The 22958-nt window shown below is 42.5% G+C and overlaps 3 protein-coding genes across 14 annotated transcripts in view; 1 reads left to right on the forward strand and 2 right to left on the reverse strand.

Moving 5' to 3' along the window:
• LOC120034911 (putative zinc finger and SCAN domain-containing protein 5D) overlaps positions 1-2354 on the forward strand; it is a 37157-nt gene extending 34803 nt beyond the window's left edge. For all 6 annotated transcript variants that reach the window (XM_038981583.1, XM_038981585.1, XM_038981582.1 and 3 more), the window contains 2 exons: positions 864-936; positions 1041-2354. In XM_038981583.1, the coding sequence (XP_038837511.1) occupies positions 864-936; positions 1041-2227 (1260 nt within the window). In that variant the 3' untranslated portion in view covers positions 2228-2354. The remainder of the gene's footprint in view (positions 1-863; positions 937-1040) is intronic.
• A 4543-nt stretch (positions 2355-6897) lies between these two features.
• Positions 6898-22880, reverse strand: LOC120035161 (zinc finger protein with KRAB and SCAN domains 1-like). Of its 6 annotated transcripts, none has more exons than XM_038981975.1 (6): positions 22445-22879; positions 22240-22343; positions 21750-21813; positions 19752-21601; positions 19406-19450; positions 6898-7361 (listed from the first exon to the last, which is right to left on the reverse strand). In XM_038981975.1, coding segments are annotated over exons 1-4 (1263 nt in total). In that variant the 5' UTR covers positions 22446-22879; the 3' UTR covers positions 6898-7361; positions 19406-19450; positions 19752-20507. The 6 variants fall into 6 exon arrangements, with proteins under 6 accessions (XP_038837903.1, XP_038837902.1, XP_038837907.1 ...); XM_038981974.1 differs by lacking the exon at positions 6898-7361 and adding an exon at positions 13455-13923; XM_038981979.1 differs by lacking the exon at positions 6898-7361 and adding an exon at positions 16216-16288 and having other exon boundaries at positions 22221-22343; positions 22445-22880.
• Positions 8085-11877, reverse strand: LOC120035162 (zinc finger protein 184-like). Of its 2 annotated transcripts, XM_038981981.1 has the most exons (3): positions 11761-11877; positions 11593-11656; positions 8085-11414 (listed from the first exon to the last, which is right to left on the reverse strand). In XM_038981981.1, the coding sequence occupies exons 1-3, from the start codon at positions 11764-11766 to the stop codon at positions 10321-10323; spliced, it is 1164 nt and encodes a 387-aa protein (XP_038837909.1). In that variant the 5' UTR covers positions 11767-11877; the 3' UTR covers positions 8085-10320. The 2 variants fall into 2 exon arrangements, with proteins under 2 accessions (XP_038837909.1, XP_038837908.1); XM_038981980.1 differs by lacking the exon at positions 11761-11877 and having other exon boundaries at positions 11593-11671.
• Positions 22881-22958: the final 78 nt, after the last annotated feature.

Consider the following 22958-nt stretch of genomic DNA (forward strand, 5'->3'; position numbering starts at 1 on the left):
GGGGTTCGCCTGCAACTTCTGTGAGAAGAGCTTTGAGGGCGCCAGCCATCTCCAAATGCACCTAAACGTCCACACTGGCGAGAAGCCCTTCAGTTGTGCACATTGCGGACGCAGGTTCTCTCACACCAGCAATCTGAAAAGACATCAGAAGCTTCATCATTGATAACTGACACAGAACAACAGATTCCTATTGAAAAAAGCTGTTATAGCAATATCATGAGTTCAAACGCCATTGGTTCTAACGTAGTCGTTTGTCTGCAGGATGTTTGCCCTGGTCTCATACGTCTACAATACAACGTGGTTCATATTTACATTATCTACAAAGACTTACATTTTCTTGGCTTCTTTAAGGCCAACAGCATCACTCACATTGACTGTTAAGGCTGATAATGGTTGTGTTTTTCTAATAATACTGCGTGCCTCACACTAAAGTTATAGCAGATACTGAAATTGTACTGTGAGACTGAAAAACGTTCTGTTCTTTTGTACCAATTTCACCAATGGCTGTTGCTGTTTGTTCATTAAATCCTATAATTCCATCAATAAATAATATTTTTCAAATAATTCCATGGTGCTTCTTGACTCTAAATATATATTCTCACATTGACCCTAAATATATTGTAAGGAAAGGACATTTTTCTTTCAAAATTACAGTGAATTATTGAGGTCCAGTTTTAGTTTCATGTTTTGAGAAGCTTTAGATGTTCTGTGTCCATGAGTTGAGTCAGTAAATTAACAACTTCATTCAAGCCAGTTGATCAATATTATAGCCTAGTAATATCTGAGTTCTAATAGACCTGCATTTGTTTGAGAGCTTTGTAGAGCTCATGTCTGTCTACTTAATTCCTCCCTCCTCTTTTCAGGCCAAATCTACTGTGGAAGGGGAGAGAGACCTCCAGCCATGGAAGAAAGAAGAGGGTCTGAGGGAGATGCCAGGTAAGGATTTATGGATTGTTGTAATGAAAAATGACATACTGATTGACAACCTCATTGTTTTTATTTGACTACATATGACCATCATGCTTCTGTTGTCTCTTCAGGCACTGATAGTGGCCACAGAATGACAGACCCAAACACACAGACCTCTCTAGACACGGACCAAACAGAGCTCACTGAGCAGCTCAGAACCAAACACAGCATAGTGACTGTCAACAGATCAGACACTGTTTTCAAGTCAGACCCGGAGCCTGAGAGCCTGAGCCAGGTGCTCCAACTCACAGGTCCAGGACCTGCTGCTAAACAGCAGTGCAGCCTGAACCCCAAGAGAACAACCGATATGCCTGTAAACTCCCGTAAGCAAAGAGTCAGTGATACAGCGAATGATCGGCCATCTTGTTCTAGTTATGCTGCCGAGACGGTCTCAGGAAGCCCCTCGCCTCTCACAAAGGTGAACCCTATTCCCCCACTTTCTCAGATGGTGCGGGGTGAACATGAGTATTCCCAGGTCGATTCAGAGGTCATGTCTGAGGTCATAGTTATCGACCCCCTTCCTGTTGACGATGGGGATGGCACGCCCTCGTTGTGGAGACAAGGTGACATCATGGAACACAGGCATCATCAAGGAGGACATAGTGAAGCAGATGCCATGCTTCTTGGAGGACATTCGAGTAACACTTATCATCATCATCCTCACCCAGGTGTCCAGCCAGCAGCGAGACAGAACTCACCTGACAATCACTTCTACACCATTGGCATGGACGGCGCTTTCAACAACCGCCTCGGCACCTTTCAGAACCCCGCAGCCACCGCCACTGCTCCATACGCCACGGGTACCGGGGAGCTGCAGTACCCCACCTGGGTGGATTTCGAGGGGAGCGCCCCCGACACCCACCTGGGTGACATGACTGGGACTCATCAGGACAGAGGGTCTAGGGAGGAGGGGGCGAGGTCCTACAGGTGCACCTTCTGCGGGAGGGAGTACCCTCACCTGTGCCAGCTCAAGATGCACCAGAGGGTCCACACGGGGGAGAAACCGTACGAGTGTGCCCTGTGTGGGAAGCAGTTCAGCCAGCTGTGCAGCCTGAAGCGGCACCAGAGAGTACACACAGGGGAGAAACCTTTCAGATGCGCTCAATGCGGGAAACAGTTCTCTCATTCCAGTAATTTAAAAGTGCATCAGAGCGTCCATACGGGTGAGAAACTGTTCCACTGCGCCCAGTGTGGGAAGAACTTCTCCTTTCTGAGCAATCTGATAAGACACCAGACAGTTCATGCACGGAAATTATAGGTTGTGTTGTGATTTGGGATTGTGTTTTCTGAATTGATTGTAAATTGTATGTGTATGATTGCTTAAAGGTTGTTACCTGTTTATTTTTGTATTTTGTAAAAATGTTATAAAAAGAAGTGACACTAAACGTTTGACTGCAGATTGTTATATTAGTTCATGTTGGTTATTATTGTCTAAAATGTTCAACTTTTTATTGTATAAATTCCTACAGTATTTGTGACGCAAAGTGTTGAAAATAATCAGGCAAAACTAAGATTTTGTCACAATGAACATGCTTGTGTTAAAGTTCAAAAGAAATAAATCAACATGGGAAATTTGAAAAAGGTAATGTCTTTGAGAATGAGAGTAATACATTTAGCTTTATCTCAGCAAAGACATCTCTGTGATCTCAGTGTTGACGGTAAACTGTCACCGGAAGTAAATTGTTTAACCACATAAGGGTTTTACTCTGGAAAGTTTGTTTGCTAGCTAAATAATAACAAAGATGTCCAACTTCGTCGTTTTTCGTGCGCGTGTAGATTCCATTATGGAAACTTTAACGGCAACAGTCGTATGAGCAGTGTGTCAAATAATGGAAGAAAGCTACGCTGCTCTTCGTGTGGAAATGGAGTGTAGCCAGAACCGACAGGAAGCCCCTGACGATTGAGATTGACACCAAGAAGGACACTGCAAGCATGGAACCCTTGCCGTTCGTATTCACATGTATAGTGAGATTATAGCCTCTTTAGAATCCGAGAGTGAAATACTTACACTCTAGTCTCTAACATGTAGGCTCAGCATTGCCGAACAGTCCCATTACAAGTCAGAATGTTGAACAAACTTAATTTCAACTAATTTGACCTGTTGTCCGCCGATTTTGTCTCTATGTCAGAGATAGTAATCTGATACAAAATATCCACTGGAAGGTGTTATCAACCCGACCTTCAGAATGCTCACAGATAGAATTAAAATCTTTGGTATGCTGGTTTGTATTTCCGTTTTGTATTTTCAATACTGATGCAATTCGCACGAACCGCAAACACTTAAAGCTGATTCCACAACTTGCTTAGGTCGACTACATTCGGCTATTGTTTACATACAGTAGCGAACAACTCCAGGATTTTTGACGTCAACTTCAACTTCTGTGATTGGAGTTGGAGTCAACTCTTGCTTGACTCCCAAAACATGCTGAAGCGCAGTAGTGCTGAAACCGCATCTACGTCTCCAAGCATTCGAAATGCTTACTTACAATCCCTTAACCAACAATGCAGTTTTAAGAAAATTACATTCAAAAATAAATAAAAGTAACAAATAATTAAAGAGCAGCTGTAAAATAACAATAGCGAGGCTATATACAGGGGGTACCGGTTCAGAGTCAATGTGCCAGGGCACCGGTTAGTCGAGGTAATATGTTCATGTAGGTAGAGTTATTAAAGTAACTATGTATAGACAATAACAGAGTAGCATCTGCGTAAAATATGGAGGGGGGGAGCAAATAGTCTGGGTAGCCATTTGATTAGATGTTCAGCAGTCTTATGGCTTTGGGATAGAAGCTGTTTAGAAGCCTCTTGGACCTAGACTTTGACCGCGTAGCAGAGAGAAAAGTCTATGACTAGCGTGGCTGGAGTCTGACATTTTTTAGAGCCTTCCTCAGGACACTGCCTGGTATAGAGGTCGTGGATGGCAGGAAGCTTTGCCTCAGTGATGTACTGGGCCGTACGCACTACCCTCTGTAGTGCCTTGCGGTCGGAGGCGGAGCAGATGCCATACCAGACAGTGATGCAACCCGCGGCCTTTGTGGAGCGATGGGTAACGATGTTTCGTGGGTGTCAGTTGTTGATGTGTGCAGAGGGTCCCTGGTTCGCGCGAGGGGACGGACTAAGGTTATACTGTTACACCAAAATAAGTCCTTTAATTTCAATAGTAATATAGAACCCCAGGGGAGAATGTCATAACATTTGCTGTCAAGACACAGATATATATTAGTCATACTGTTAACCCATCCCTTTGTTTGTTAGCCCAACTCATGTAAGGTTGCCTCTGAACAGAACCGACGCATCTACATCTCCATCTATGTCATATTGCTGACTCTACCTTTAAAAGTGTCATTGTCTGAAATAAATTAAAGTTATTCCAGTCAGCCTCTTTCCTGGGTAAAACAGCGTGAGCTCCCACCAGATCTTAGAAGCTATATTGTACTGCATTAATAGGCAGAGCTCCCCATGATCTTGTTTAAACCTGGGGTGGCATAGGTCATCAACACGCACGCACGCACATACTCTCTTTCTCTCGGAACAAAAATATAAATGCAACATGCAACAATTTCAAAGATTTTACTGAGTTACAGTTCATATAAGGAAATCAGCCAATATAAATAAATTCATTAGGTCCTAATCTATGGATTTCACATGACTGGGAGTACAGATATGCATCTGTTGGTCACAGATACCTTAAAAAAAAAAAGATGGGGGCATGGATCAGAAAACCAGTCAGTGTCTGGTGTGACCACCATTTGCCTCATGCAGCTCGACACATCTCCATCACATGGAGTTGATCAGGCTGTTGATCGTGGCCTGTGGAATGTTGTCCCACTCCTATGGCTATGCAAAGTTGCTGGATATTGGCAGGAACTGGAACACACTGTCGTACAAGTTGATCCAGAGCATCCCAAACATGTTCAATGGGTGACGTGTCTGGTGAGTATGCAGGTCATGGAAGAACTGGGACATTTTCAGCTTCCAGGAATTGTGTACAGTCCTTGCGACATGGGGCTGTTCATTATGCTAAAACATGAGGTGATAGTGGCGGATGAATGTCAAGACAATGGGCCTCAGGATTTCATCACGGCATCTCTTCGCATTCAAATTGCCATCGATAAAATGCAATTGTGTTCATTGTCTGTAGATTATGCCTGCCCTTACCATAACCCCACTGCCACCATGGGACACTCTGCCATCTCCCCGGTACACTTCTCCAGCGTGCCAGTGACCATCAAAGGTGAGCATTTGCTCCACTGAAGTCGGTTTACAATGCCGAACTGCAATCAGGTGAATCCCCTGGTGAAGACAACGAGCACGCAGATGAGCTTCCCTGAGACAGTTTGTGCAGAAGTTCATCAGTTGTGCATACCCACAGTTTCATCAGCTGTTCGGGTGGCTGATCTCAGACGATCCTGCTGGTGAAGAAGCCGGTGTGTGGAGGTCCTGGGCTGGTTTGGTTACACGTGGTCTGCGGTTGTGAGGCCGGTTGGATGAAGTGCCAAATTCTCTAATGACCTGGGCAGCTCTAGCAGGGCATTCATTTGACTAACTGACTTGTTGGAAAGGTGGCATCCTATGACGGTGCTACGTTGAAAGTCACTGAGCTCTTCAGCTTTTTATTTAACCTTCATTTAACTAGGCAAGTCAGTACGGACCATTCTACTGCCAATGTTTATCTATGGAGATTGCATGGCTGTGTGCTCGATTTTATACACCTGTCAGCAATGGGTGTGGCTGAAATAGCCGAATCCACTAATTTGAAGAGGTGTCCACATACTTTTTACTGCTAATGGTTGCAAATAGGCTATTGAGGTGGCTTACTATGCCCAATAATAATGCACTAAATCACAGATTGGGGGCATCATTGCGCATGTTTTCACACGTCATGAAACACATCGAGGGAACAAATGTCATCTACTTTCTGGATCGTTTTTCAAAATAAAGGTTGGTTACACACATCTTATGTTAGTTCCAACATTGCCACCTGCTGCTGTATCATATTGTAGCTGCTAAAAGGAATCAAATGTTTTAAAATAATGAATTAAATCAAACTTTACCTCAGAAAATTCATATTTACTATTTAGTTCAAGTACAACAATACAGACTCATCATACAACCTGATTTTAAAAAGTATAATTCACTTAAAAGTACATCGAATAGTAGGCTAAGGGTTAGTAATCTCAAAACTAACTGAAGCACCACACTGAGAATGCACTCTAACGCTGAACAATGTAACAGTAGAAATATTTAAATATCTGAATATAGAATGAATAAATAGCCAAAGGAATTTCAGATAGTCCTGAGTAATAGCTAAACAACTTAGTGTTCTACGCAGAGTAACAAGCATGCAGTGAGCGCATATAATGGTTTATGTTGTCCTTCACAGTAACCTGTAAGCACTGGCTTCTCCTTTCAGTAACTACTGGGGTTCAGGATCAGATCTCTGGAAAAGAAACACAGATTGTCAGACAAACCAGAATGGAATACATGGAATATGAATGCACAAGTAAAGAATCTAAAGTCTTTGAGACACACACTTTTTTTTTTAGGTGTTTGCGCCAATGATGTATATAAACCCTGGATTGCAAATGCTTTGTATTGGCCATTGAGAGGCTTTGAAGCCACCGGTCGGCCATATTGGCTCTCACCAGTAGGAGCAGTCCTCCATAGGAATGAATGGAATTCTACAGTATTTCAATTAAATGTTTCAAGGACAAAATTACATGTATTTAAGTATATTTGTTGTTGCAGTAACTTTAGTCATCTCAAAAAATAATACTTTAAGGAAAATTTTATTTTTTCATTTTTATATTTAACTCATATAATATAATTGAATTTATGTTTAACTCAAAGTATGCATTCAGGTTCTGTAATATAATAAATGTGGCCAAAACAAATGTAGACATTAATAAATTCATATCTAAAGCTTCCAAAATATTATTTTTTTTACAACGGTGGGGGAGTGGCAAGATGGAGGCACGGTGGCTTCAAAACAGCGCCCCCATTTCAGTCATCTACTATATAAATCATTGGTTTGCACACAGCTTTGACTTACAATGATGTTTACAATAATATAACAATCAATCATGGAATGAGATTTGAGACGTTGCTTTATCTGGTAAGAGTTTTGGGGAAAGGTATGGTATAAATTATGAAATTATTCTCAGAGCGCTGCATGACATTGAATCAATGAGTTACTCTCCTAAACAATTGCATGTGTCCCATAAGCTTGTAGACTTGTGTCGTTGTCGATTCCCTATGGAGTACTATCTGATGATTTAATTTCTCAAGATGTTGTGAAAAGTTCTGCAGACCAGAGACAGGTTCCAGTAGCCTCTCTTCCCATCCACACGCAGTACGTCCCGGAAGATCCACACCAGCGACTCCAGAGGAAGCTGCAAGAAAGTGCATCAATTCAATGGTTCCAGTGTTTTAGCTGCCTATTTAAATATTTCAATGTCTTTCTCACCACACGTTGTTTTTGGATATTCAGCATTGCAGAACAAATTGTATTTTTGTAAATTTAAGTTTGACACATTGGTGCATCTGGCTTCCAGGTTAAGCGAGCAGTGTGTCAAGAAGCAATGCGGCTTGGCAGGGTTGTGTTTCAGGGGATGCATGGCTCTCGAACTTCGCCTCTCCCGAGTCCATAGGGGAGTTACAGCGATGGGACAAGACTAACTACCAATTGAATATCACAAAATTGGGGAGAAAAAGAGGTAAAAAGTACGTCAAAAAACGTACGTTTACAATTGTTATTTAGAAAATAATGACAAATGACATGGACCAAATTATTAGCACCCCAGATCTAGTACTTGGTTGCACAGCCTTTGACCAAGATAACTGCAGACGAACACTTCTTGTAGCCATCAATGAGCTTGCTGCACCTTTATCCTGGAAATTTGGAACACTCTTCAGCAGCAAACTGCTCTAATTCTTCAATGTTTGAGGGGTGCCCTCTATGGAGCAATTTCAGTGCCAACAGAAATTATCATTTGAATTCTATCATTTTGAATTGGGATTCGGATATTGAATTTAATATTTTTTAAATTTGTAATGCAGATATTAATCATTTAATTCACAAATTCAACTTGAATTTCATGAAATCTGAATTGAGTGAACATACAGCATTCAGTAAAATATTTTTTTATTGAATATTCAAATTCAATATTTATATATTCAGTTTCAATATGATAGATATTTCATTAATTGTCTATCAAGTTTACAAACAATAATTTCAAGTTTATGAAAATGTCATATTCAACTTCTTAGATGCATTTACATTTAGTTTTTAAATTCAGTTCTCTAAATTCAGATTCAAAACCAGAGACATCCGGGTACTTTGCCAGCCAGTAAAAAAGTAAAGAACAGAAAGAATCAAACGCTCTCTGTAGTAAACAAGCTTTTGGCAGTTTCTGAAGCCAATGTGGCATGTTGAATTTATTTACTTCCTATTAATTTGGCTCTAGCGTTTGAACCGTTTTGGCTATAAACTATTATGACCCCATTCCTGAAATATGGACATGTCTTCGGTTCCCCTCTATGACGATCACATGCTGCATTAGAAGGGAGTGACACAAAAAAGTGGCTCCCATAAGTAAACATTGCCCCGTCACAGCCCTTCTAAGCACAGCCTTTCCACTCCCTGTTTAATCTTGCTCTTATGACTGACTGGGTTAGAACCAGGTCTCCTGCATATCACAAGACTGTGTTAGTCCACTTAACTAAAGCCCATAGGGATTAGTTCAGGAAGCTAACACAAGTCTTCAAGTCTCCAGCAAGGTTACTCTTAAAAAGAGAGTGGTTCATCGAACCACCTCGGTTAAATTTCACCCCCCTTTGACCTCATACTCAGAGATCACGGCACCAATTTAACTGATTGGGGTTCATATCAGGCCTCCTGCACAAGACCACTTTCTGTGGCAAACAGAAACAGAATGATCTGTGCAACCCATTTAATGAGAGTGCAACAGACGTGGTTTGGTGATCCATGCATGTGATGAGCAACCTGGCTGAAGACGTGTTAAGTTTAACCCAGGGCTCCGCTTTTGTGACAAGTCACTTATCACATAAGCGTGGTCACCAAACCACCTGTTAGACTTCACCCTCATTTTACCTCCCCCTTGAAGACTCATCCAAGTCACAGGACCAATGCCTAGGCTTTAGCTCAACAGGCTAACACAGTCTTAACCCATTGTCACGTTGACCTTATCATGAGTTCCTCTTCCAATTATAATGTGGGAAGGTAAAAATTCTTTCAAAATTATATTTATTTTAAAATGTTGATAACTTCTCCCTGCCATTCTGATGATAAGACATGTGAAAAATGTTTTGCTAACATATGATGAGGATCCCTGGTGGGCCGGTTTGCCTGGGCGGGGATCCCTGGGCAAGGAAAGGTTGAAGACCCCAGGTCTACAGTGATGGTGCACATCCTAACCTGTCAAGCCTGCTCAAAACAGTCAGAATGGAAAGGAATAAACCAGAGAGAATTCTGATTGAATTGAATGGGTTTGAATTCTATTCATTCTAATTCTGGGACTCAAAAACCGGCATATGTTTCCCGAGGCTGAATATGATGAAGAGGGTAAAGGGGTATGAAGATAGTTCTATAAACCCAACCCCTGACAGCCTACCATTCCAGTCAGCACTCTCTCTACTTGCACCAGCTAGGTCGCCATGTCCATTTACAGTGCCAGGACTGTGTTGGTGTCCGTGAAACTGTCGCTTTGCTCTTCTGCCATGTCGATGTCCAGAAAAGAGGTCACCATTGCCCTCTTCCCTGAACCTTCCTCCTCTTTCCTGTGTTCAGATAAGAGAGGAACCGAGCAACGAGCTCTCAACCACCAACAGGCTTTGCTCACCCAGGCACCTGTCCAGAGCTTCCTGAATTCTTAATTGCTGTTCTTTGGTTCACCACTGCATCAATACAAATTCATAAGGATGTTTAAAATCTTCACCTGCAATAACTTCTACATTATCAATCCACTCTGGACCAAGCATCATGCTAGCTGAACTGAAAACACTACCACTACACACAGAGGGTAATGTTCAATGTGGAAAACATCCAAACTGTTAAAAACACATGGACCCAGTGTTCATATGAAAACCCCAGTAGTGTGGAGCCATTCCCCTTACAACTAGGGCCAGGAGTTTTTCCTTGGTCTTGTCACGTGGTGAGGAAAAACTCCTGGCACTGCCTAGCATTACGCCGGGTGGAGAAGTGTGAAGTTGCCCCTAGATGCTGATGTTGGGTCAGTTTAGCATTTTTTCCCACAAGTGGTAAAGGTTAGGATTGGGGGAGAGGAAGCTGATCCTAGATCTGTATCTAGTCGGAACTTCACCCTGGAACACTCAGGGCAGCACAACGTCCTGTGGCCTGCCGCCAGTGTGGACGAGGAGATGCTTCTTCATGTGGCCGGACTGGGTGAAGCACTTCCCGCAGTAGATGCAATGAAATGGTTTCTCTCCGGTGTGCACCCTCTCGTGCATCTTCAGCTGGTGCCTGTGGGAGAAGCGCTTGGTGCAGTGGCTGCAGTCGTACGGTTTCTCCCCCGTATGGACCCGCATGTGCCTCCGCAGGTGCGCCGGCTGAGGGAAGGGCTTTCCACAGAGGCTGCACCGGAGCTGCCTCTTGGTGGAGTGAGACGTCAGCTGTTGTGGCTGCTTTTCTATGCCTTTCGGTGAAGAAGTGGCACTTATGTTGAAATTTGGGAAGGGAGCTGGCTTCCCTCTTTGGGGAACCTGGAGGAGAGTAACACTTGGGGATGAAAAGCTGTTTAGGGAGGGCAGTCTGTTGAAATCTGACATCTTGGACCTTGGTCCTACAGTTGTCCCTTGCTCTGCATGTTGAGTGTCAGGGAGACACTTTGTCTGTCCAGACTCCATTCCCCCTCTTCCTCTGTTGTCCACAAGCTGCCTGCTGTCTGAACAAACCTCTCCAGATGTCGCCTCTTGGCCAGTTATGCTCCATTCTGAACTCATATCTGCCTCCACTTTAATGGGAACTGAGTCCACCATCACCACATCAGGCAGCCAGTCCAGAGAGACCAAAGCAGACATGCAGACACCAGAGTTACCAGACACCCCTCTCCTCTCTGGATGTCCAGACAGCCTCTTGGAGTCTGGCCCTGCATTGTGAGGAACATTCACAGTTGGGTTGTCAGTCACTTGGTTCTCTGTCCATTGGGACAGGCTGTATTCTATGGGTTGATGGTCAGATTCCCAGGTCACACCCTCAGCAACCGGATGGTCCTGTCTTGCTCTGTTGTATTGTGATGCTGGATGATGGAACGTCTGGTTTTCAGGTTCTAAATTGAGTGAGGTGTCTGGAGCTCTGTGTCTGTTGCCCTGCTGGTCCAGAAGGTCTGTGATTTCAGTAGATGATGAAGCACCTGGTTCTGCCACAATGATCTTCTCACTGCTGTCACTGACCAGTTGGACAATCTCTGAAATGGGGCAACATAAAGAACATCAGTGTCCTTTAGTGGAGACTGATTCTTCTTTGCCTTGTTTAATAGTTATGGGTAATGACTAAGAAGGTAATACAATACTGCAATACACACTTAAGTCTTTACTTAACATAAAGTGTAAACTGCATAGATTTGATAAGTTGCACAAAAATACCTTCCGTTCTACTGGTGTCAAGATTTTCCATTTTGATAAGAGGTGCCTCTTGCATATCTGCCATCTGTTTTGTATTCATCAGGAAAATTTTATTAGAAACATATCTCCCAAACCATTTGAAATATGAGAAAACAAATCATATATTTGACCGTGTCTATGACAACTGACCTGCATGCTCCCATCCTGGTCTGTTGCTGTGCGTCCTGAATCTCTCCAGTTGGTGACATCCTGCGTTAAGTTGCCCCTTTCACTGTCGGCAAAACAATCCTCCACTGCACCAGAAAACACAAACCCTTATAAACGTTACATATTCTACATGACCCATTCTTTTGAACGTGTTGAAATGTTTTTTTTTTACTACAATATCCAATATATTCTACATGACCATTATTTTTAACGTGTTGAAATATGGTTTAAAAAAACTACAATATCTAAGTCTGCCTGAAGACTTTCCTACTAAGCTCTCTCTTGCTCGGGCAACACGATGGGTGTCGCGCCTGAGAACTATGCGTCGCATGGCTCCGATTTTCTCTGTGCCCCGTTGAGAACTCTGGTATTTTGTCAAAAGCAGCTTCCTCCGCAGGTTGTCGATTTCTTTTTGACTATGTGAAATTTCCAAACGTAAAGCAGCATGGCCGTCATCTACAAGTTTGCAGATTTCGGCAACGGCTGCATTCGCCAAAACCTCAATGATGGAGGCTAGCTGAGAATGAAAGACGACGGTATCGGTCATGTTCTTGGCACTATGTCTAACTTAAACACCTATGTTATAGTAATTTGCATTGCAGTGTTCAATCAACGTCCTCAAAGTTCACACCGTATGCTTCAAACATAAATATATTTTATCTGTGGAGCTAGACACAATAAGGATTTTCCACAACAGTGGAATTTGCTGTTCGCCTTCAAAATAAATGTCCTCCATTGGAAGTGATTCAAATGGATACACATATTGTAATCATTACATATTTGGACTAGATAATGCTAAAGATTAAATAGCTAGTTCATTTGATACAAAAAAGTTACAATCTGTTTAAATCGCACTGTGGATGTATTATACTTTAGAATTGCATTAGGGGCGTACTCAGAGGTTTGGACACACCTACCCATTCAAGGGTTTTTCTTCATTTGTACTATTTCCTACATGGTAGAATAATAGTTTAGACAATAAAAATATGAAATAACACATGGAATCATGTAATAACCCAAAAAGTGTTAAACAAATTTTATATTTTTTCAAGTAGCCACACTTTGCCTTGACAGCTTTGCACACTCTTGGCATTCTCTCAACCAGCTTCATAAGAAATGCTTTTCCAACAGTCTTGAAGGAGTTCCCACATATGCTGAGCACTTGTTGGCTGCTTTTCCTTCACTCTGCGGTCCAACTCATCCCCAAACATCTCAATTGGTTTGAGGTTGGGTGATTGTGGAGGCCAGGTCATCTGATGCAGCACTCCATCACTCTCCTTGGTCAAATACCCCTTACATAGCCTGGAGGGGTGTTTTGGGTCATTGTCCTGTTGGGCATCCACTTGTATCCGTTCGAAGTCAGTCAATTGGGAGCTTTTATTTTGAAGACAACCAGTAAATTCCACTATTGTGGCTAACCCTTATTGTGGCTAGCTTCTCGCAGGTTCTCTTTTTTGTTTATTTTTGTTCCGGAAACAAAAATGTCTTAGTGGATCATTTTTTCAAAATAAAAGGTGAGATTTCAAAATAAAGATTGGTTACACACACAACTTATGTTAGTTCCAACATTGCTACCTGCTGCTGTATCATATTGTAGCGACTGAAAGGAATCAAATGTTACAAAAAAATCAGCCTTTTGACTTTCAATTAAGTGAATTAAAACAAACACTTTGTCCTCCAAATATGATTATTTTACTAATTGGATCAAGTAGAAAAATACAGAATCAGCATACAACCTGAATTTAAAGGGAATAAATACATTCCTTCAATTTAAAGTCAATTGAATAGTAGGCTAAGGGTTAGTAGTCTCAAAACTAACTGAAGCACCACACTGAGAACGCACTCTAACACTGAACAATGTAACAGTAGAAAGATTTAAATATCTGGATATAGAATGGATAAATAGATAATGGGATTTCTTATTGTCCTGAGTAATAGCTAAACATTGCCTTTTGTTTTTACAATAAATTACAACATTGTAAATAAAAATAAACATTTGTAATAATAACATTGGTAATATGGGTGTAAGTAGCGCAGCAAGCATGTAGTGAGCATATAATGGTTCATGTCGTCATTCACTGTAACCTGTAACCACACTGTACTGGCTTCTCCTTTCAGTAACGACTGGGGTTCAGGATCAGATCTCTGGAAAATAAACACAGAACAGAACAAAAGATTGTCAGACAAACCAGAATGGAATACATGGAATATGAATGCACAAGTAAAGAATCTTAGGTCTATGGGACACAGACACTGAGGTGTCTGTGCGCAGTTTTGACATACAATGATATTTGTAAGACTAAGATTTTTGGGGAAAATATGGTTCATGAAATTCTCCTCAAGAGCACTGCATGACATTGAAAAAATGAAAAACCACCAGAGTCTCTGGGTTCGCGCCCAGGCTCTGTCGCAGCCGGCCGCGACCGGGAGGTCCATGGGGCGACGCACAATTGGCCTAGCGTCGTCCGGGTTAGGGAGGGTTTGGCCGGTAAGGATATCCTTGTCTCATCGCGCTCCAGCGACTCCTGTGGCGGGCCGGGCGCAGTGCGTGCTAGCCAAGGGGGCCAGGTGCACGGTGTTTCCTCCGACACATTGGTGCGGCTGGCTTCCGGGTTGGAGGCGCGCTGTGTTAAGAAGCAGTGCGGCTTGGTTGGGTTGTGCTTCGGAGGACGCGTGGCTTTCGACCTTCGTCTCTCCCGAGCCCGTACGGGAGTTGTAGCGATAAGACAAGATAATAATTATTAGCAATTGGATACCACGAAAATTGGGGAGAAAAGGGGATAAAATTTAGAAAAAATGAAAAACAATTGTCTGAATCTCATAGGCTTTTTTTTAGACTGAAAGAATTCAGACCCCTTGACTTTCTCCACTTTGTTAGGTTACAGCCTTATTCAAATATTGATTATTAATTTCCCCCCGTCAATCTACACACAATAACCCATAATGACAAAACCAAAACAGGTTTTTAGAAATGTTTCTAATAAAAATAAAAAAAGTAAACTGAAATAAGTATTCAGACCCTTTACTCAGCACTTGATTGAAGCACCTTTACCAGCGATTACATCCTCGAGTCTTCTTGGGTATGACGCTAGAAGCTTGGCACACCTGTATTTGGGGAGTTTCTCCCATTCTTCTCCGCAGATCCTCTCAAGCGCTGTCAGGTTGGATGGGGAGCGTGGCTGCTTAGCTATTTTCAGGTCTCTTCAGAGATGTTCGATCGGGCTCAAGAACGGGCTCTGGCTGGGCCACAAGGACATTCAGAGATGTATCCTGAAGCCACTCCTGCGTTGTCTTGGCTGTGTGCTTACGGTCATTGTCCGGTAGGAAGGTGAACCTTCGCCCTCAGTCTGAGGTCCTGAACGCTCTGGAGCTGGTTTTCATCAAGGACCTCTCTGTACTTTGCTCCATTCATCTTTGCCTCGATCATGACTAGTCTCCCAGTCCCTGCCGCTGAAAAACATCCTCACAGCATGATGCTGCCACCAAAATGCTTCACTGTAGTGATGGTGCCAGGTTTCCTCCAAATGTGACACTTGGCATTCAGGCCAAAGAGTTCAATCTTGGTTTCATCAGACCAGAGAATCTTGTTTCTCATGGTCTGAGAGACTTTAGGTGCCTTTTGGCAAACTCCAAGCGCGCTGTCATGCATCTTTTACTGAGGAGTAGCTTCTGATTGGAGTGCTGCAGAGATGGTTGTCCTTCTGGGAGGTTCTCCCATCTCCACAGAGGAACCCATCGGGTTCTTGGTCACCTCCCTGGCCAAGACCCTTCTCCCCCGATTGCTCAGTTTGGCCCAGGCGGTCAGCTTTACAAAGAGTCTTGGTGGTTCCAAACTTCTTCCATTTAAGAATGATGAGGCCACTGTGTTCTTGGTGACCTTCAATGCTGCAGAAGTGTTTTGGTACCCTTCCCCAGAGCTGTGCCTCGACACAATCCTGTCTCTGAGATCTACGGACAATACCTTCAACCTCATGGCTTGGTTTTTACTCTGACATGCACTGTCAACTGTGGGACCTTATACAGACAGGCGTGTGCCTTTCCAAATCATGTCCAATCAATTGAACTTACCACAGATGGACTCCAATCAAGTAGTAGAAACATCTCAAGTATGATCAATGGAAACAAGATGCACCTGAGCTCAATTTCGAGTCTCATAGCAAAGGGTCTGAATACTTGTTATTTATTTTGATTAAATTAGCAAACATTTGTAAAAACCTGTTTTTTGCTATGTTGTGTGTAGATAGCTGAGGACATTTTTATATTTAATCCATTTTAGAATAAGGCTGTAACCTAACAAAATGTAGAAAAAGTCTATAGGGGTCTGAATACCTTCCGAAGGCACTGTATGTCATCGTGGTTACGAACCTTCCCTGTGGAGTATGTCCTAATTTTTTTAATTTGTCAAGATGGTGTGTAAGGTTCTGCAGACCAGAGACAGGTTCCAGTAGCCTCTCTTCCCGTCCACACGCAACACATTCCGGAAGATCCACACCAGTGACTCCAGAAGAAGCTGCAAGCAAGTGAATCAATTCAATGCTTTCAGTGTTTTAGCTGCCTATATTGATGAAATGTTTGTTATTGGTCCCTAAAGCAGTTGTTTTATATATAAATATATAAAAAGAAGATAGGTAGTCACTAGGTAGGCTACATGTCAAACATTTATGGGCGATTCCTCACAAAATTCTTATTTGGGGGATTTTCACTCAATTTAATCCATAGAAGGGTTCTTTGGAGGAAGTATTGTTGACATATATTTGACATGTATCTTAAATAATAATTTAAAAGAATATGAATTGTTGGAATATTTGGCTTACCCAGGACTCCTGCAAGACACCATATTATGTAATTTGTCAGTGCATACCAAAGATCCAGAGTGGGATCTCTGCTGCTTTTATGATTAAATGTTTAAGCATTTCCAAGAGAGTGAATGTGAAATTGGATTCAAAATGGTCGCCCTCTGCTAGTGATTTGCAGGATGTGCAATGATAGACGTAAAAGGAGGGCTGTGATTGGTTACATTGCCAATTTATCTGTAAAATGGGACATAAATGTAAAACTACCACAACTTTGATTTGCCTGTAAAGTACGTTTGACAATAATTGTAAAAAAATAAGGCCAATAAAAAAATAGTATACTTTGAATTAGGGATGTGACAAATGGACAATTTTGCTTAATAATGTTTAAACGGACATTTTTTATATCGTTTTTCCGTTAAAACCACAAGATATTTTTTTAAATAACACGTTAATTTACAATGCAGAATAATGGTCCTATTAACTATGTATGACCGCCAGGGCCGGGCAATTAAGTTATATATACAGCCACCCTTTACAGACGTAGAACGCAGCTACAGATAGCTAAAACTGATAACTTTTCAGACAATAAAAAAAAAAGTGCCGCATCAGGTCGGTACCTTTTCAGCCAGTATAATTCTGCTCCTGTGTAAAATGTACTGTATTTTTTCCCCAGACAACAATAAACATCGCTGATTGATCTGTTTTTTTTTTTATGGTATGGTAGCTAGATGCGTTTTATTTCTACAACATGTCTCGGTAAATCACGGTATTTAACAAACGTTAGTCATTTTTTTAGGAGAGGACTGCGCGCAGGCAGCAATTATTTGATTGATAGTTCTGGTTGCATAGTGATAGATCTTAGTCCTGCTTCAGAAGTGGCATAATGGCATTCCTTTACAGACAAATAAAATATCCGTTCATATCACCAGATAAAGTTTCGTGTTGGTATTTTAAAAACCGTAGTGTAATACCTACCCTAACAGACAGAGAAACAAACATGCAGTAGCCGACGGGATTTGAAGGGGCCACATTCCATTATGTCTGAAAAGCGTAATCGATACAGGCTACCGGAAGCCTACTATAATTTCATACGAGACAAAAAGTTCGAGTAGACTACCTCGTGCCTGCAAGACTGACTGTAGAAATCGGTGCCATGAATTGGCTAGGATCTTCTACACGCAACAGACCAAAGACTGAACACACACTAGCTTCATTAGCGAAGAGACAGTTGGCAGGCCAGCGTGAACGAGAGAGAAGCAGAAGGCAGAAGCGTGCTCTGTTTTGTTAATCTGCATCTCGCAATGTCTTCTTGTTTTACAAATTCGCCTCTTCCTCTCTGGTTTTATTTGAATTACACAACTCCCCCAGGCCTTTATAATAAACACGGGAAATAATACACTATATATACACAAAGGTATGTGGACACCCCTTCAAATTATTGTATTTGGCTATTTCAGCCACACCCTTGTATACAATTAACCACACAGCCATGCAATCTCCATAGACACAGTTGCAGAAGAATGGCCTTAGTGAAGAGCTCAGTGACTTTCAATGTGGCACCATCATAGAAGGGCACCTTTCCAACAAGTCAGTTCATCACATTTCTGCCCTGCTCAACAGCATTTCTGTCCTGCTCAACAGCATTTCTGCCCTGCTCAACAGCATTTCTGCCCTGCTCAACAGCATTTCTGCCCTGCTCAACTCTTAAGTGCAGTTATTGCGAAGTGGAAACCATCTAGGAGCAACAACAGCTGCGAAGTGGTAGGCCCCACAAACTCACAGAACAGGACCGCCGAGTGCTGAAGCGTGTAAAAAGAATGTAAGAAATGTGTTACTGCAATCAAAATACTACTCATATTACAGAGCAAGCAGTAAAGTTGAATATATAGAATAACTATCTTCAAAGTAATGACTCGGGACGTCGGGTTTGATATGAAAGCTTCTTTTAGTAATAATTCTTGATCACGTTACATTTAACAACTTTAGATTCTACAGAGCAATGCCAGTAAGATGCTAGCGTAAAGTGGCCAAATAATCACCTGTTAATTGCACTTAACTTGCGCGTTCACTCTCTACTTCCTGTCGCAAGGCATTCTGGAACTTGCAGTCAAAAGCGTAATTCAATACTAACCAATACAATTACATACGTAAATAACTGTAAAGAAATATCTTTAGATACAGCTCAATGAATTAACTTAAACATTAACTCTGTAACACATTAAAGTTACAACAGAATATGACACCAAATGTTGCTTTGTAGCACCTACAACTGAAATATTTACTCTTAAAAGGAGGCCTGGTAAGGCCAAAATGTCACAATTTTTTGTATTTATTTTATTTAACTAGGCAGGTCAGTTAAGAACAAATTCTTATTAACAATGACGGTCTACCAAAAGGCAAAAGACCTCGTGCGGGGACGTGGGCTGGGATTTAAAAAAATATATATAACACATAAATATAGGAAAAAACACATCGCGACAAGAGACAACACAACATAAAGACCTAAGACAACAACATAGCAACAAATATTCCAACTAAAATTAAATACTTGTCAATTATGCTTTAAGATAAATGTCAAATATATCCCAACAATCCTTCCTCCAAAGGAACATTCAATAGATTGCATTTCATGAAAAAAAAAAAAAGTGTTCCTAGTTTCGTGAGGAATCATCCTTATATAAGTATATGTATAAATGAATGGTCATCTAAACGTTATTTTCAGTAGAATCGTGTATGGAGAATCCAAAACAAAGTGAGTGGTTTCAAATACTGATATTAGGAAAGCAGGAAAGTGATTTTCTGGTTGTTCTATGTGAGATAAATCTACTTACCTCCAGGAGATGAAGTTTCCCCAGACCATGGTACCTCTGGGGATTCTGGGAATAAATGAGAGGTGAGTGAGTAGCTTGGGTCTACAATGCTGGTGCACATCCTAACCTGTCTAGCCTACTCAAAACAGTCAGAATGGAAAGGAATAAACCAGAGAATTCTAATTGAATGGGTTCTAATTCTATTCATTCTAATTCTGGGACTCAAACTCATTGCAACTGTAAATAGAGAAGGGTTTTCCTAGGCAGAATATGATGGGGAAGGGTAGAAGGGTATCAATATGGCTTGATTTTACTCTCTACAAATCCAACCATATTAAACCCTGTATCACAACCATTGACAGCCTACCATTCCAGTCAGCACTCTCTCTCCCTGCAACTGCTGGGTCGCCAGGTCCGTTTCCAGGCCCAGGAGTGTGCTGGCATGCGGGAACCCTGCGCCTTCCTCCTCCTCCCCGGCTCTGTTCATCCAAGTAAAAACATAAACGAGCAACGAGCTCTCGACCACCAACAGACCTCGCTCGCCTAGGCACCTGTCCAGTGCTTCCTGAACACTTAACTACTGTTTGATATGAATACAATTGGTAACAAATTCATAAGGATGTAGCCTAGCAGTAGGTAGCCTAGCAGTAGGTAGCCTAGCAGTAGGTAGCCTAGCGGTTAAGAGCGTTGAGCCAGTAACCGAAAAGTCGCAGGTTCAAATCGCAAAGCCAACCAAGCTGAAAAATCTGTTGATGTGCCTTGAGCAAAGCACTTAACCCTTATTGCACTTAAGTTGCTATGGATAAGAGCTTCTGCTAACTGACTAAAATGTAATGTTTAAGATCTTCAGCTTTAATAATATACATTATCAGTCCACTCTGGACCAAGCATCAAGCCAGTTGAACTGAAAACACAACCACTACACACAGAGGGAAGCGTTCAATGTGGTAACTATCCAAACTGTTAAAAACACATGGACCCAGTGTTCATATGAAAACCCCAGTAGTGTGGCGCCATTCCCCTTACAACTAGGGTGGAAGAGGAACTAGACACATGGGAACAGGAACTATGGGGGAAGACCAGTTTTTCCCTGGTCTGGTCACGTGGTGAAGAAAAACTCCACTTAGGGCAGCACAACATCTTGTGGCCTGCCACCAGTGTGTACGAGGAGGTGCTTCTTCATGTGGCCGGACTGGGTGAAGCACTTCCCGCAGTAGACACATTGAAATGGTTTCTCTCCGGTGTGCACCCTCTCATGCATCTTCAGCTGGTGGCTGTGGGAGAAGCGCTTGGTGCAGTGGCTGCAGCCGTACGGTTTCTCCCCCGTATGGACCCGCATGTGACTCCGCAGGTGCGCCGGCTGGTGGAAGGGCTTTCCACAGAGGCTGCACCGGAGCTGCCTCTGGGTGGAGTGAGACGTCAGCTGTTGTGGCTGCTTTTCTATGCCTTTCGGTGAAGAAGTGGAGCCTCTGTTGAAATTTGGGAAGTGGGCTAGCTTCCCTCTTTGGGGAACCTGGTGGAGAGTAACCCTTGGGGATGAAAAGCTGTTTAGGGAGGACAGTCCATTGAAATCTGACATCTTGGACCTTGATCCTACAGTTGTCCCTTGCTCTGCATGTTGAGTGTCAGGGGGACACTTTGTCTGTCCAGACTCCATTCCCCCTCTTCCTCTGTTGTCCACAAGCTGCCTGCCGTCTGAACAGACCTCTCCAGATGTCGCCTCTTGGCCAGTTAGGCTCCATTCTGAACTCATATCTGCCTCCACTTTAATGGGAACTGAGTCCACCATCACCACATCAGGCAGCCAGTCCAGAGAGCCTGAAGCAGACATGCAGATCCCAGAGTTACCAGACATCCCTCTCCTCTCTGGATGTCCAGACAGCCTTTTGGAGTCTGGCCCGGAATTGTGAGGAGCATTCACAGTTCGGTTGTCAGTCTCTTGGTTCTCTGTCCATTGGGACAGGCTGTATTCTATGGGTTGATGGTCAGTTTCCCAGGTCACACCCTCAGCAACCTGATGGTCCTGTCTTGCTCTGTTGTATTGTGATGCTGGATTCTGGAAGGTCTGGTTTTCAGGTTCTATATTGAGTGAGGTGTCTGGAGCTCTGTGTCTGTTGCCCTGCTGGTCCAGAGGGTCTGTGGTTTCAGTAGACGACGAAGAACCTGGTTCTGCCACAATGATCTTCTCACTGCTCTCACTGACCAGTTGGACAATCTCTGAAATGGGGCACAACATCAGCTTCCTGTAGTGGAGACCAATTCTTCTTTGCCTTATTAGTTATGGCTTATGACTAAGAAGTTTATCAAATACTACAATAAAGGCTTTACTCAACAAAGTGTAAATTGGATAAATTTAATAAAATACCTTCTGTTCTGCTGGTGTGAAAGTTCTCCATTTTGATAAGAGGTGCCTCTTGCATGTCTGCCATCTGTGTTTTGTATACATCAGGAACATTTTATTAGAAAAATATCCCAACAGCATTTTAAATGAGAAAACAATGGATTAGGGACATTCCGCCACCCAACACATTTTCGGATGGGCCGTTAAACGGGTGTCCGTCCTGACTCTCTGTGGTCACTAAAGATCCCATGGCGCTTATTGTAAGAGTAGGGGTGTTAACCCCGGTGTCATGACTAAATTCCCAATCTGGCCCTCATACCATCATGGCCACCTAATCATCCCCAGTTTACAATTGGTTCATTCATTCCCCATCCTCTCCCCTGTAACTATTCCCCAGGTCCTTGCTGCAAATGAAAATGTGTTCAGTCAATTTACCTGGTAAAATAAAAATCCCACCACCACCTGAAATATGCAAACATAAATTATACACTTTACCGTGTCTATGTCCACTGACCTGCATGCCCCCATCCTGGTCTATCCCTGTGAGTCCTGCGTCTCTCCAGTTGGTGACATCCTGCATAAAGTTGCCTCCTTCACTGTCGGCAAGACGATTTTCCACTGCACCAGAAAAGAGATCCCTTCATAACCGTTATATATTATACATTACCAATTATTGTTAACGTGTTTAAATAAGGTTAAAAAAAAACACAATATCCAACTCTGCCTGTTGACTTTCCTACGAAGCTCCCTCTTCCCCGACCAATATGACCGCTGTCCACGCGCCTGTGAACTGTGCGTCGCAGGGCTCCAAATCTCTCTGCGCTCCTTCGAGAATTCTGGAATTTTGTCAAAAGCAGCTTCCTCCGCATGTTGTCGATTTCTTTCTGACTATGGGAAATTTCCAACCGTAAGGCAGCATGGCCGTCATCTACAAGTTTGCAGATTTCGGCAACGGCTGCATTTGCCAAAACCTCAATGATGGAGGCTAGCTGAGCATGAAAGGCGACAGTATCGTACATGTCCCTTATGTTAAACACTTATGTTAAAGTAATTTGCATTTAAGTATTCAGTCAACGTCATCAGACTACACAGTTCACACCATATACCGTATACTTCATACACATCTCGTTTGTTTTTGTTACGCTACTTCCTGGATCTTTTTTTAGAATAAGGGTTGGCTTTTCAAAATAAAATGTTGGTTACACACACGATATATGTTGGTTCGAACTTCCA

Source organism: Salvelinus namaycush, chromosome 42 (assembly GCF_016432855.1).
Source record: "Salvelinus namaycush isolate Seneca chromosome 42, SaNama_1.0, whole genome shotgun sequence".
Classification (NCBI taxonomy): Eukaryota; Metazoa; Chordata; class Actinopteri; order Salmoniformes; family Salmonidae; genus Salvelinus; species Salvelinus namaycush.

Bases quoted from the DNA above. Each gene is read 5' to 3' on its own strand.
- LOC120035162 (XM_038981980.1), bottom strand. From the start codon at position 11,671: ATGAATACAAAACAGATGGCAGATATGCAAGAGGCACCTCTTATCAAA. The intron at 11,415-11,592 runs GTATTTTTGTGC...GCCCCATTTCAG, and splicing joins TGACACCAGTAGAACGGAAG to AGATTGTCCAACTGGTCAGT.
- LOC120035161 (XM_038981975.1), bottom strand. The intron at 21,814-22,239 runs GTCAGTGGACAT...TACAAAACACAG, and splicing joins ACCAGGATGGGGGCATGCAG to ATGGCAGACATGCAAGAGGC. The intron at 21,602-21,749 runs GTATTTTATTAA...GCCCCATTTCAG, and splicing joins TCACACCAGCAGAACAGAAG to AGATTGTCCAACTGGTCAGT.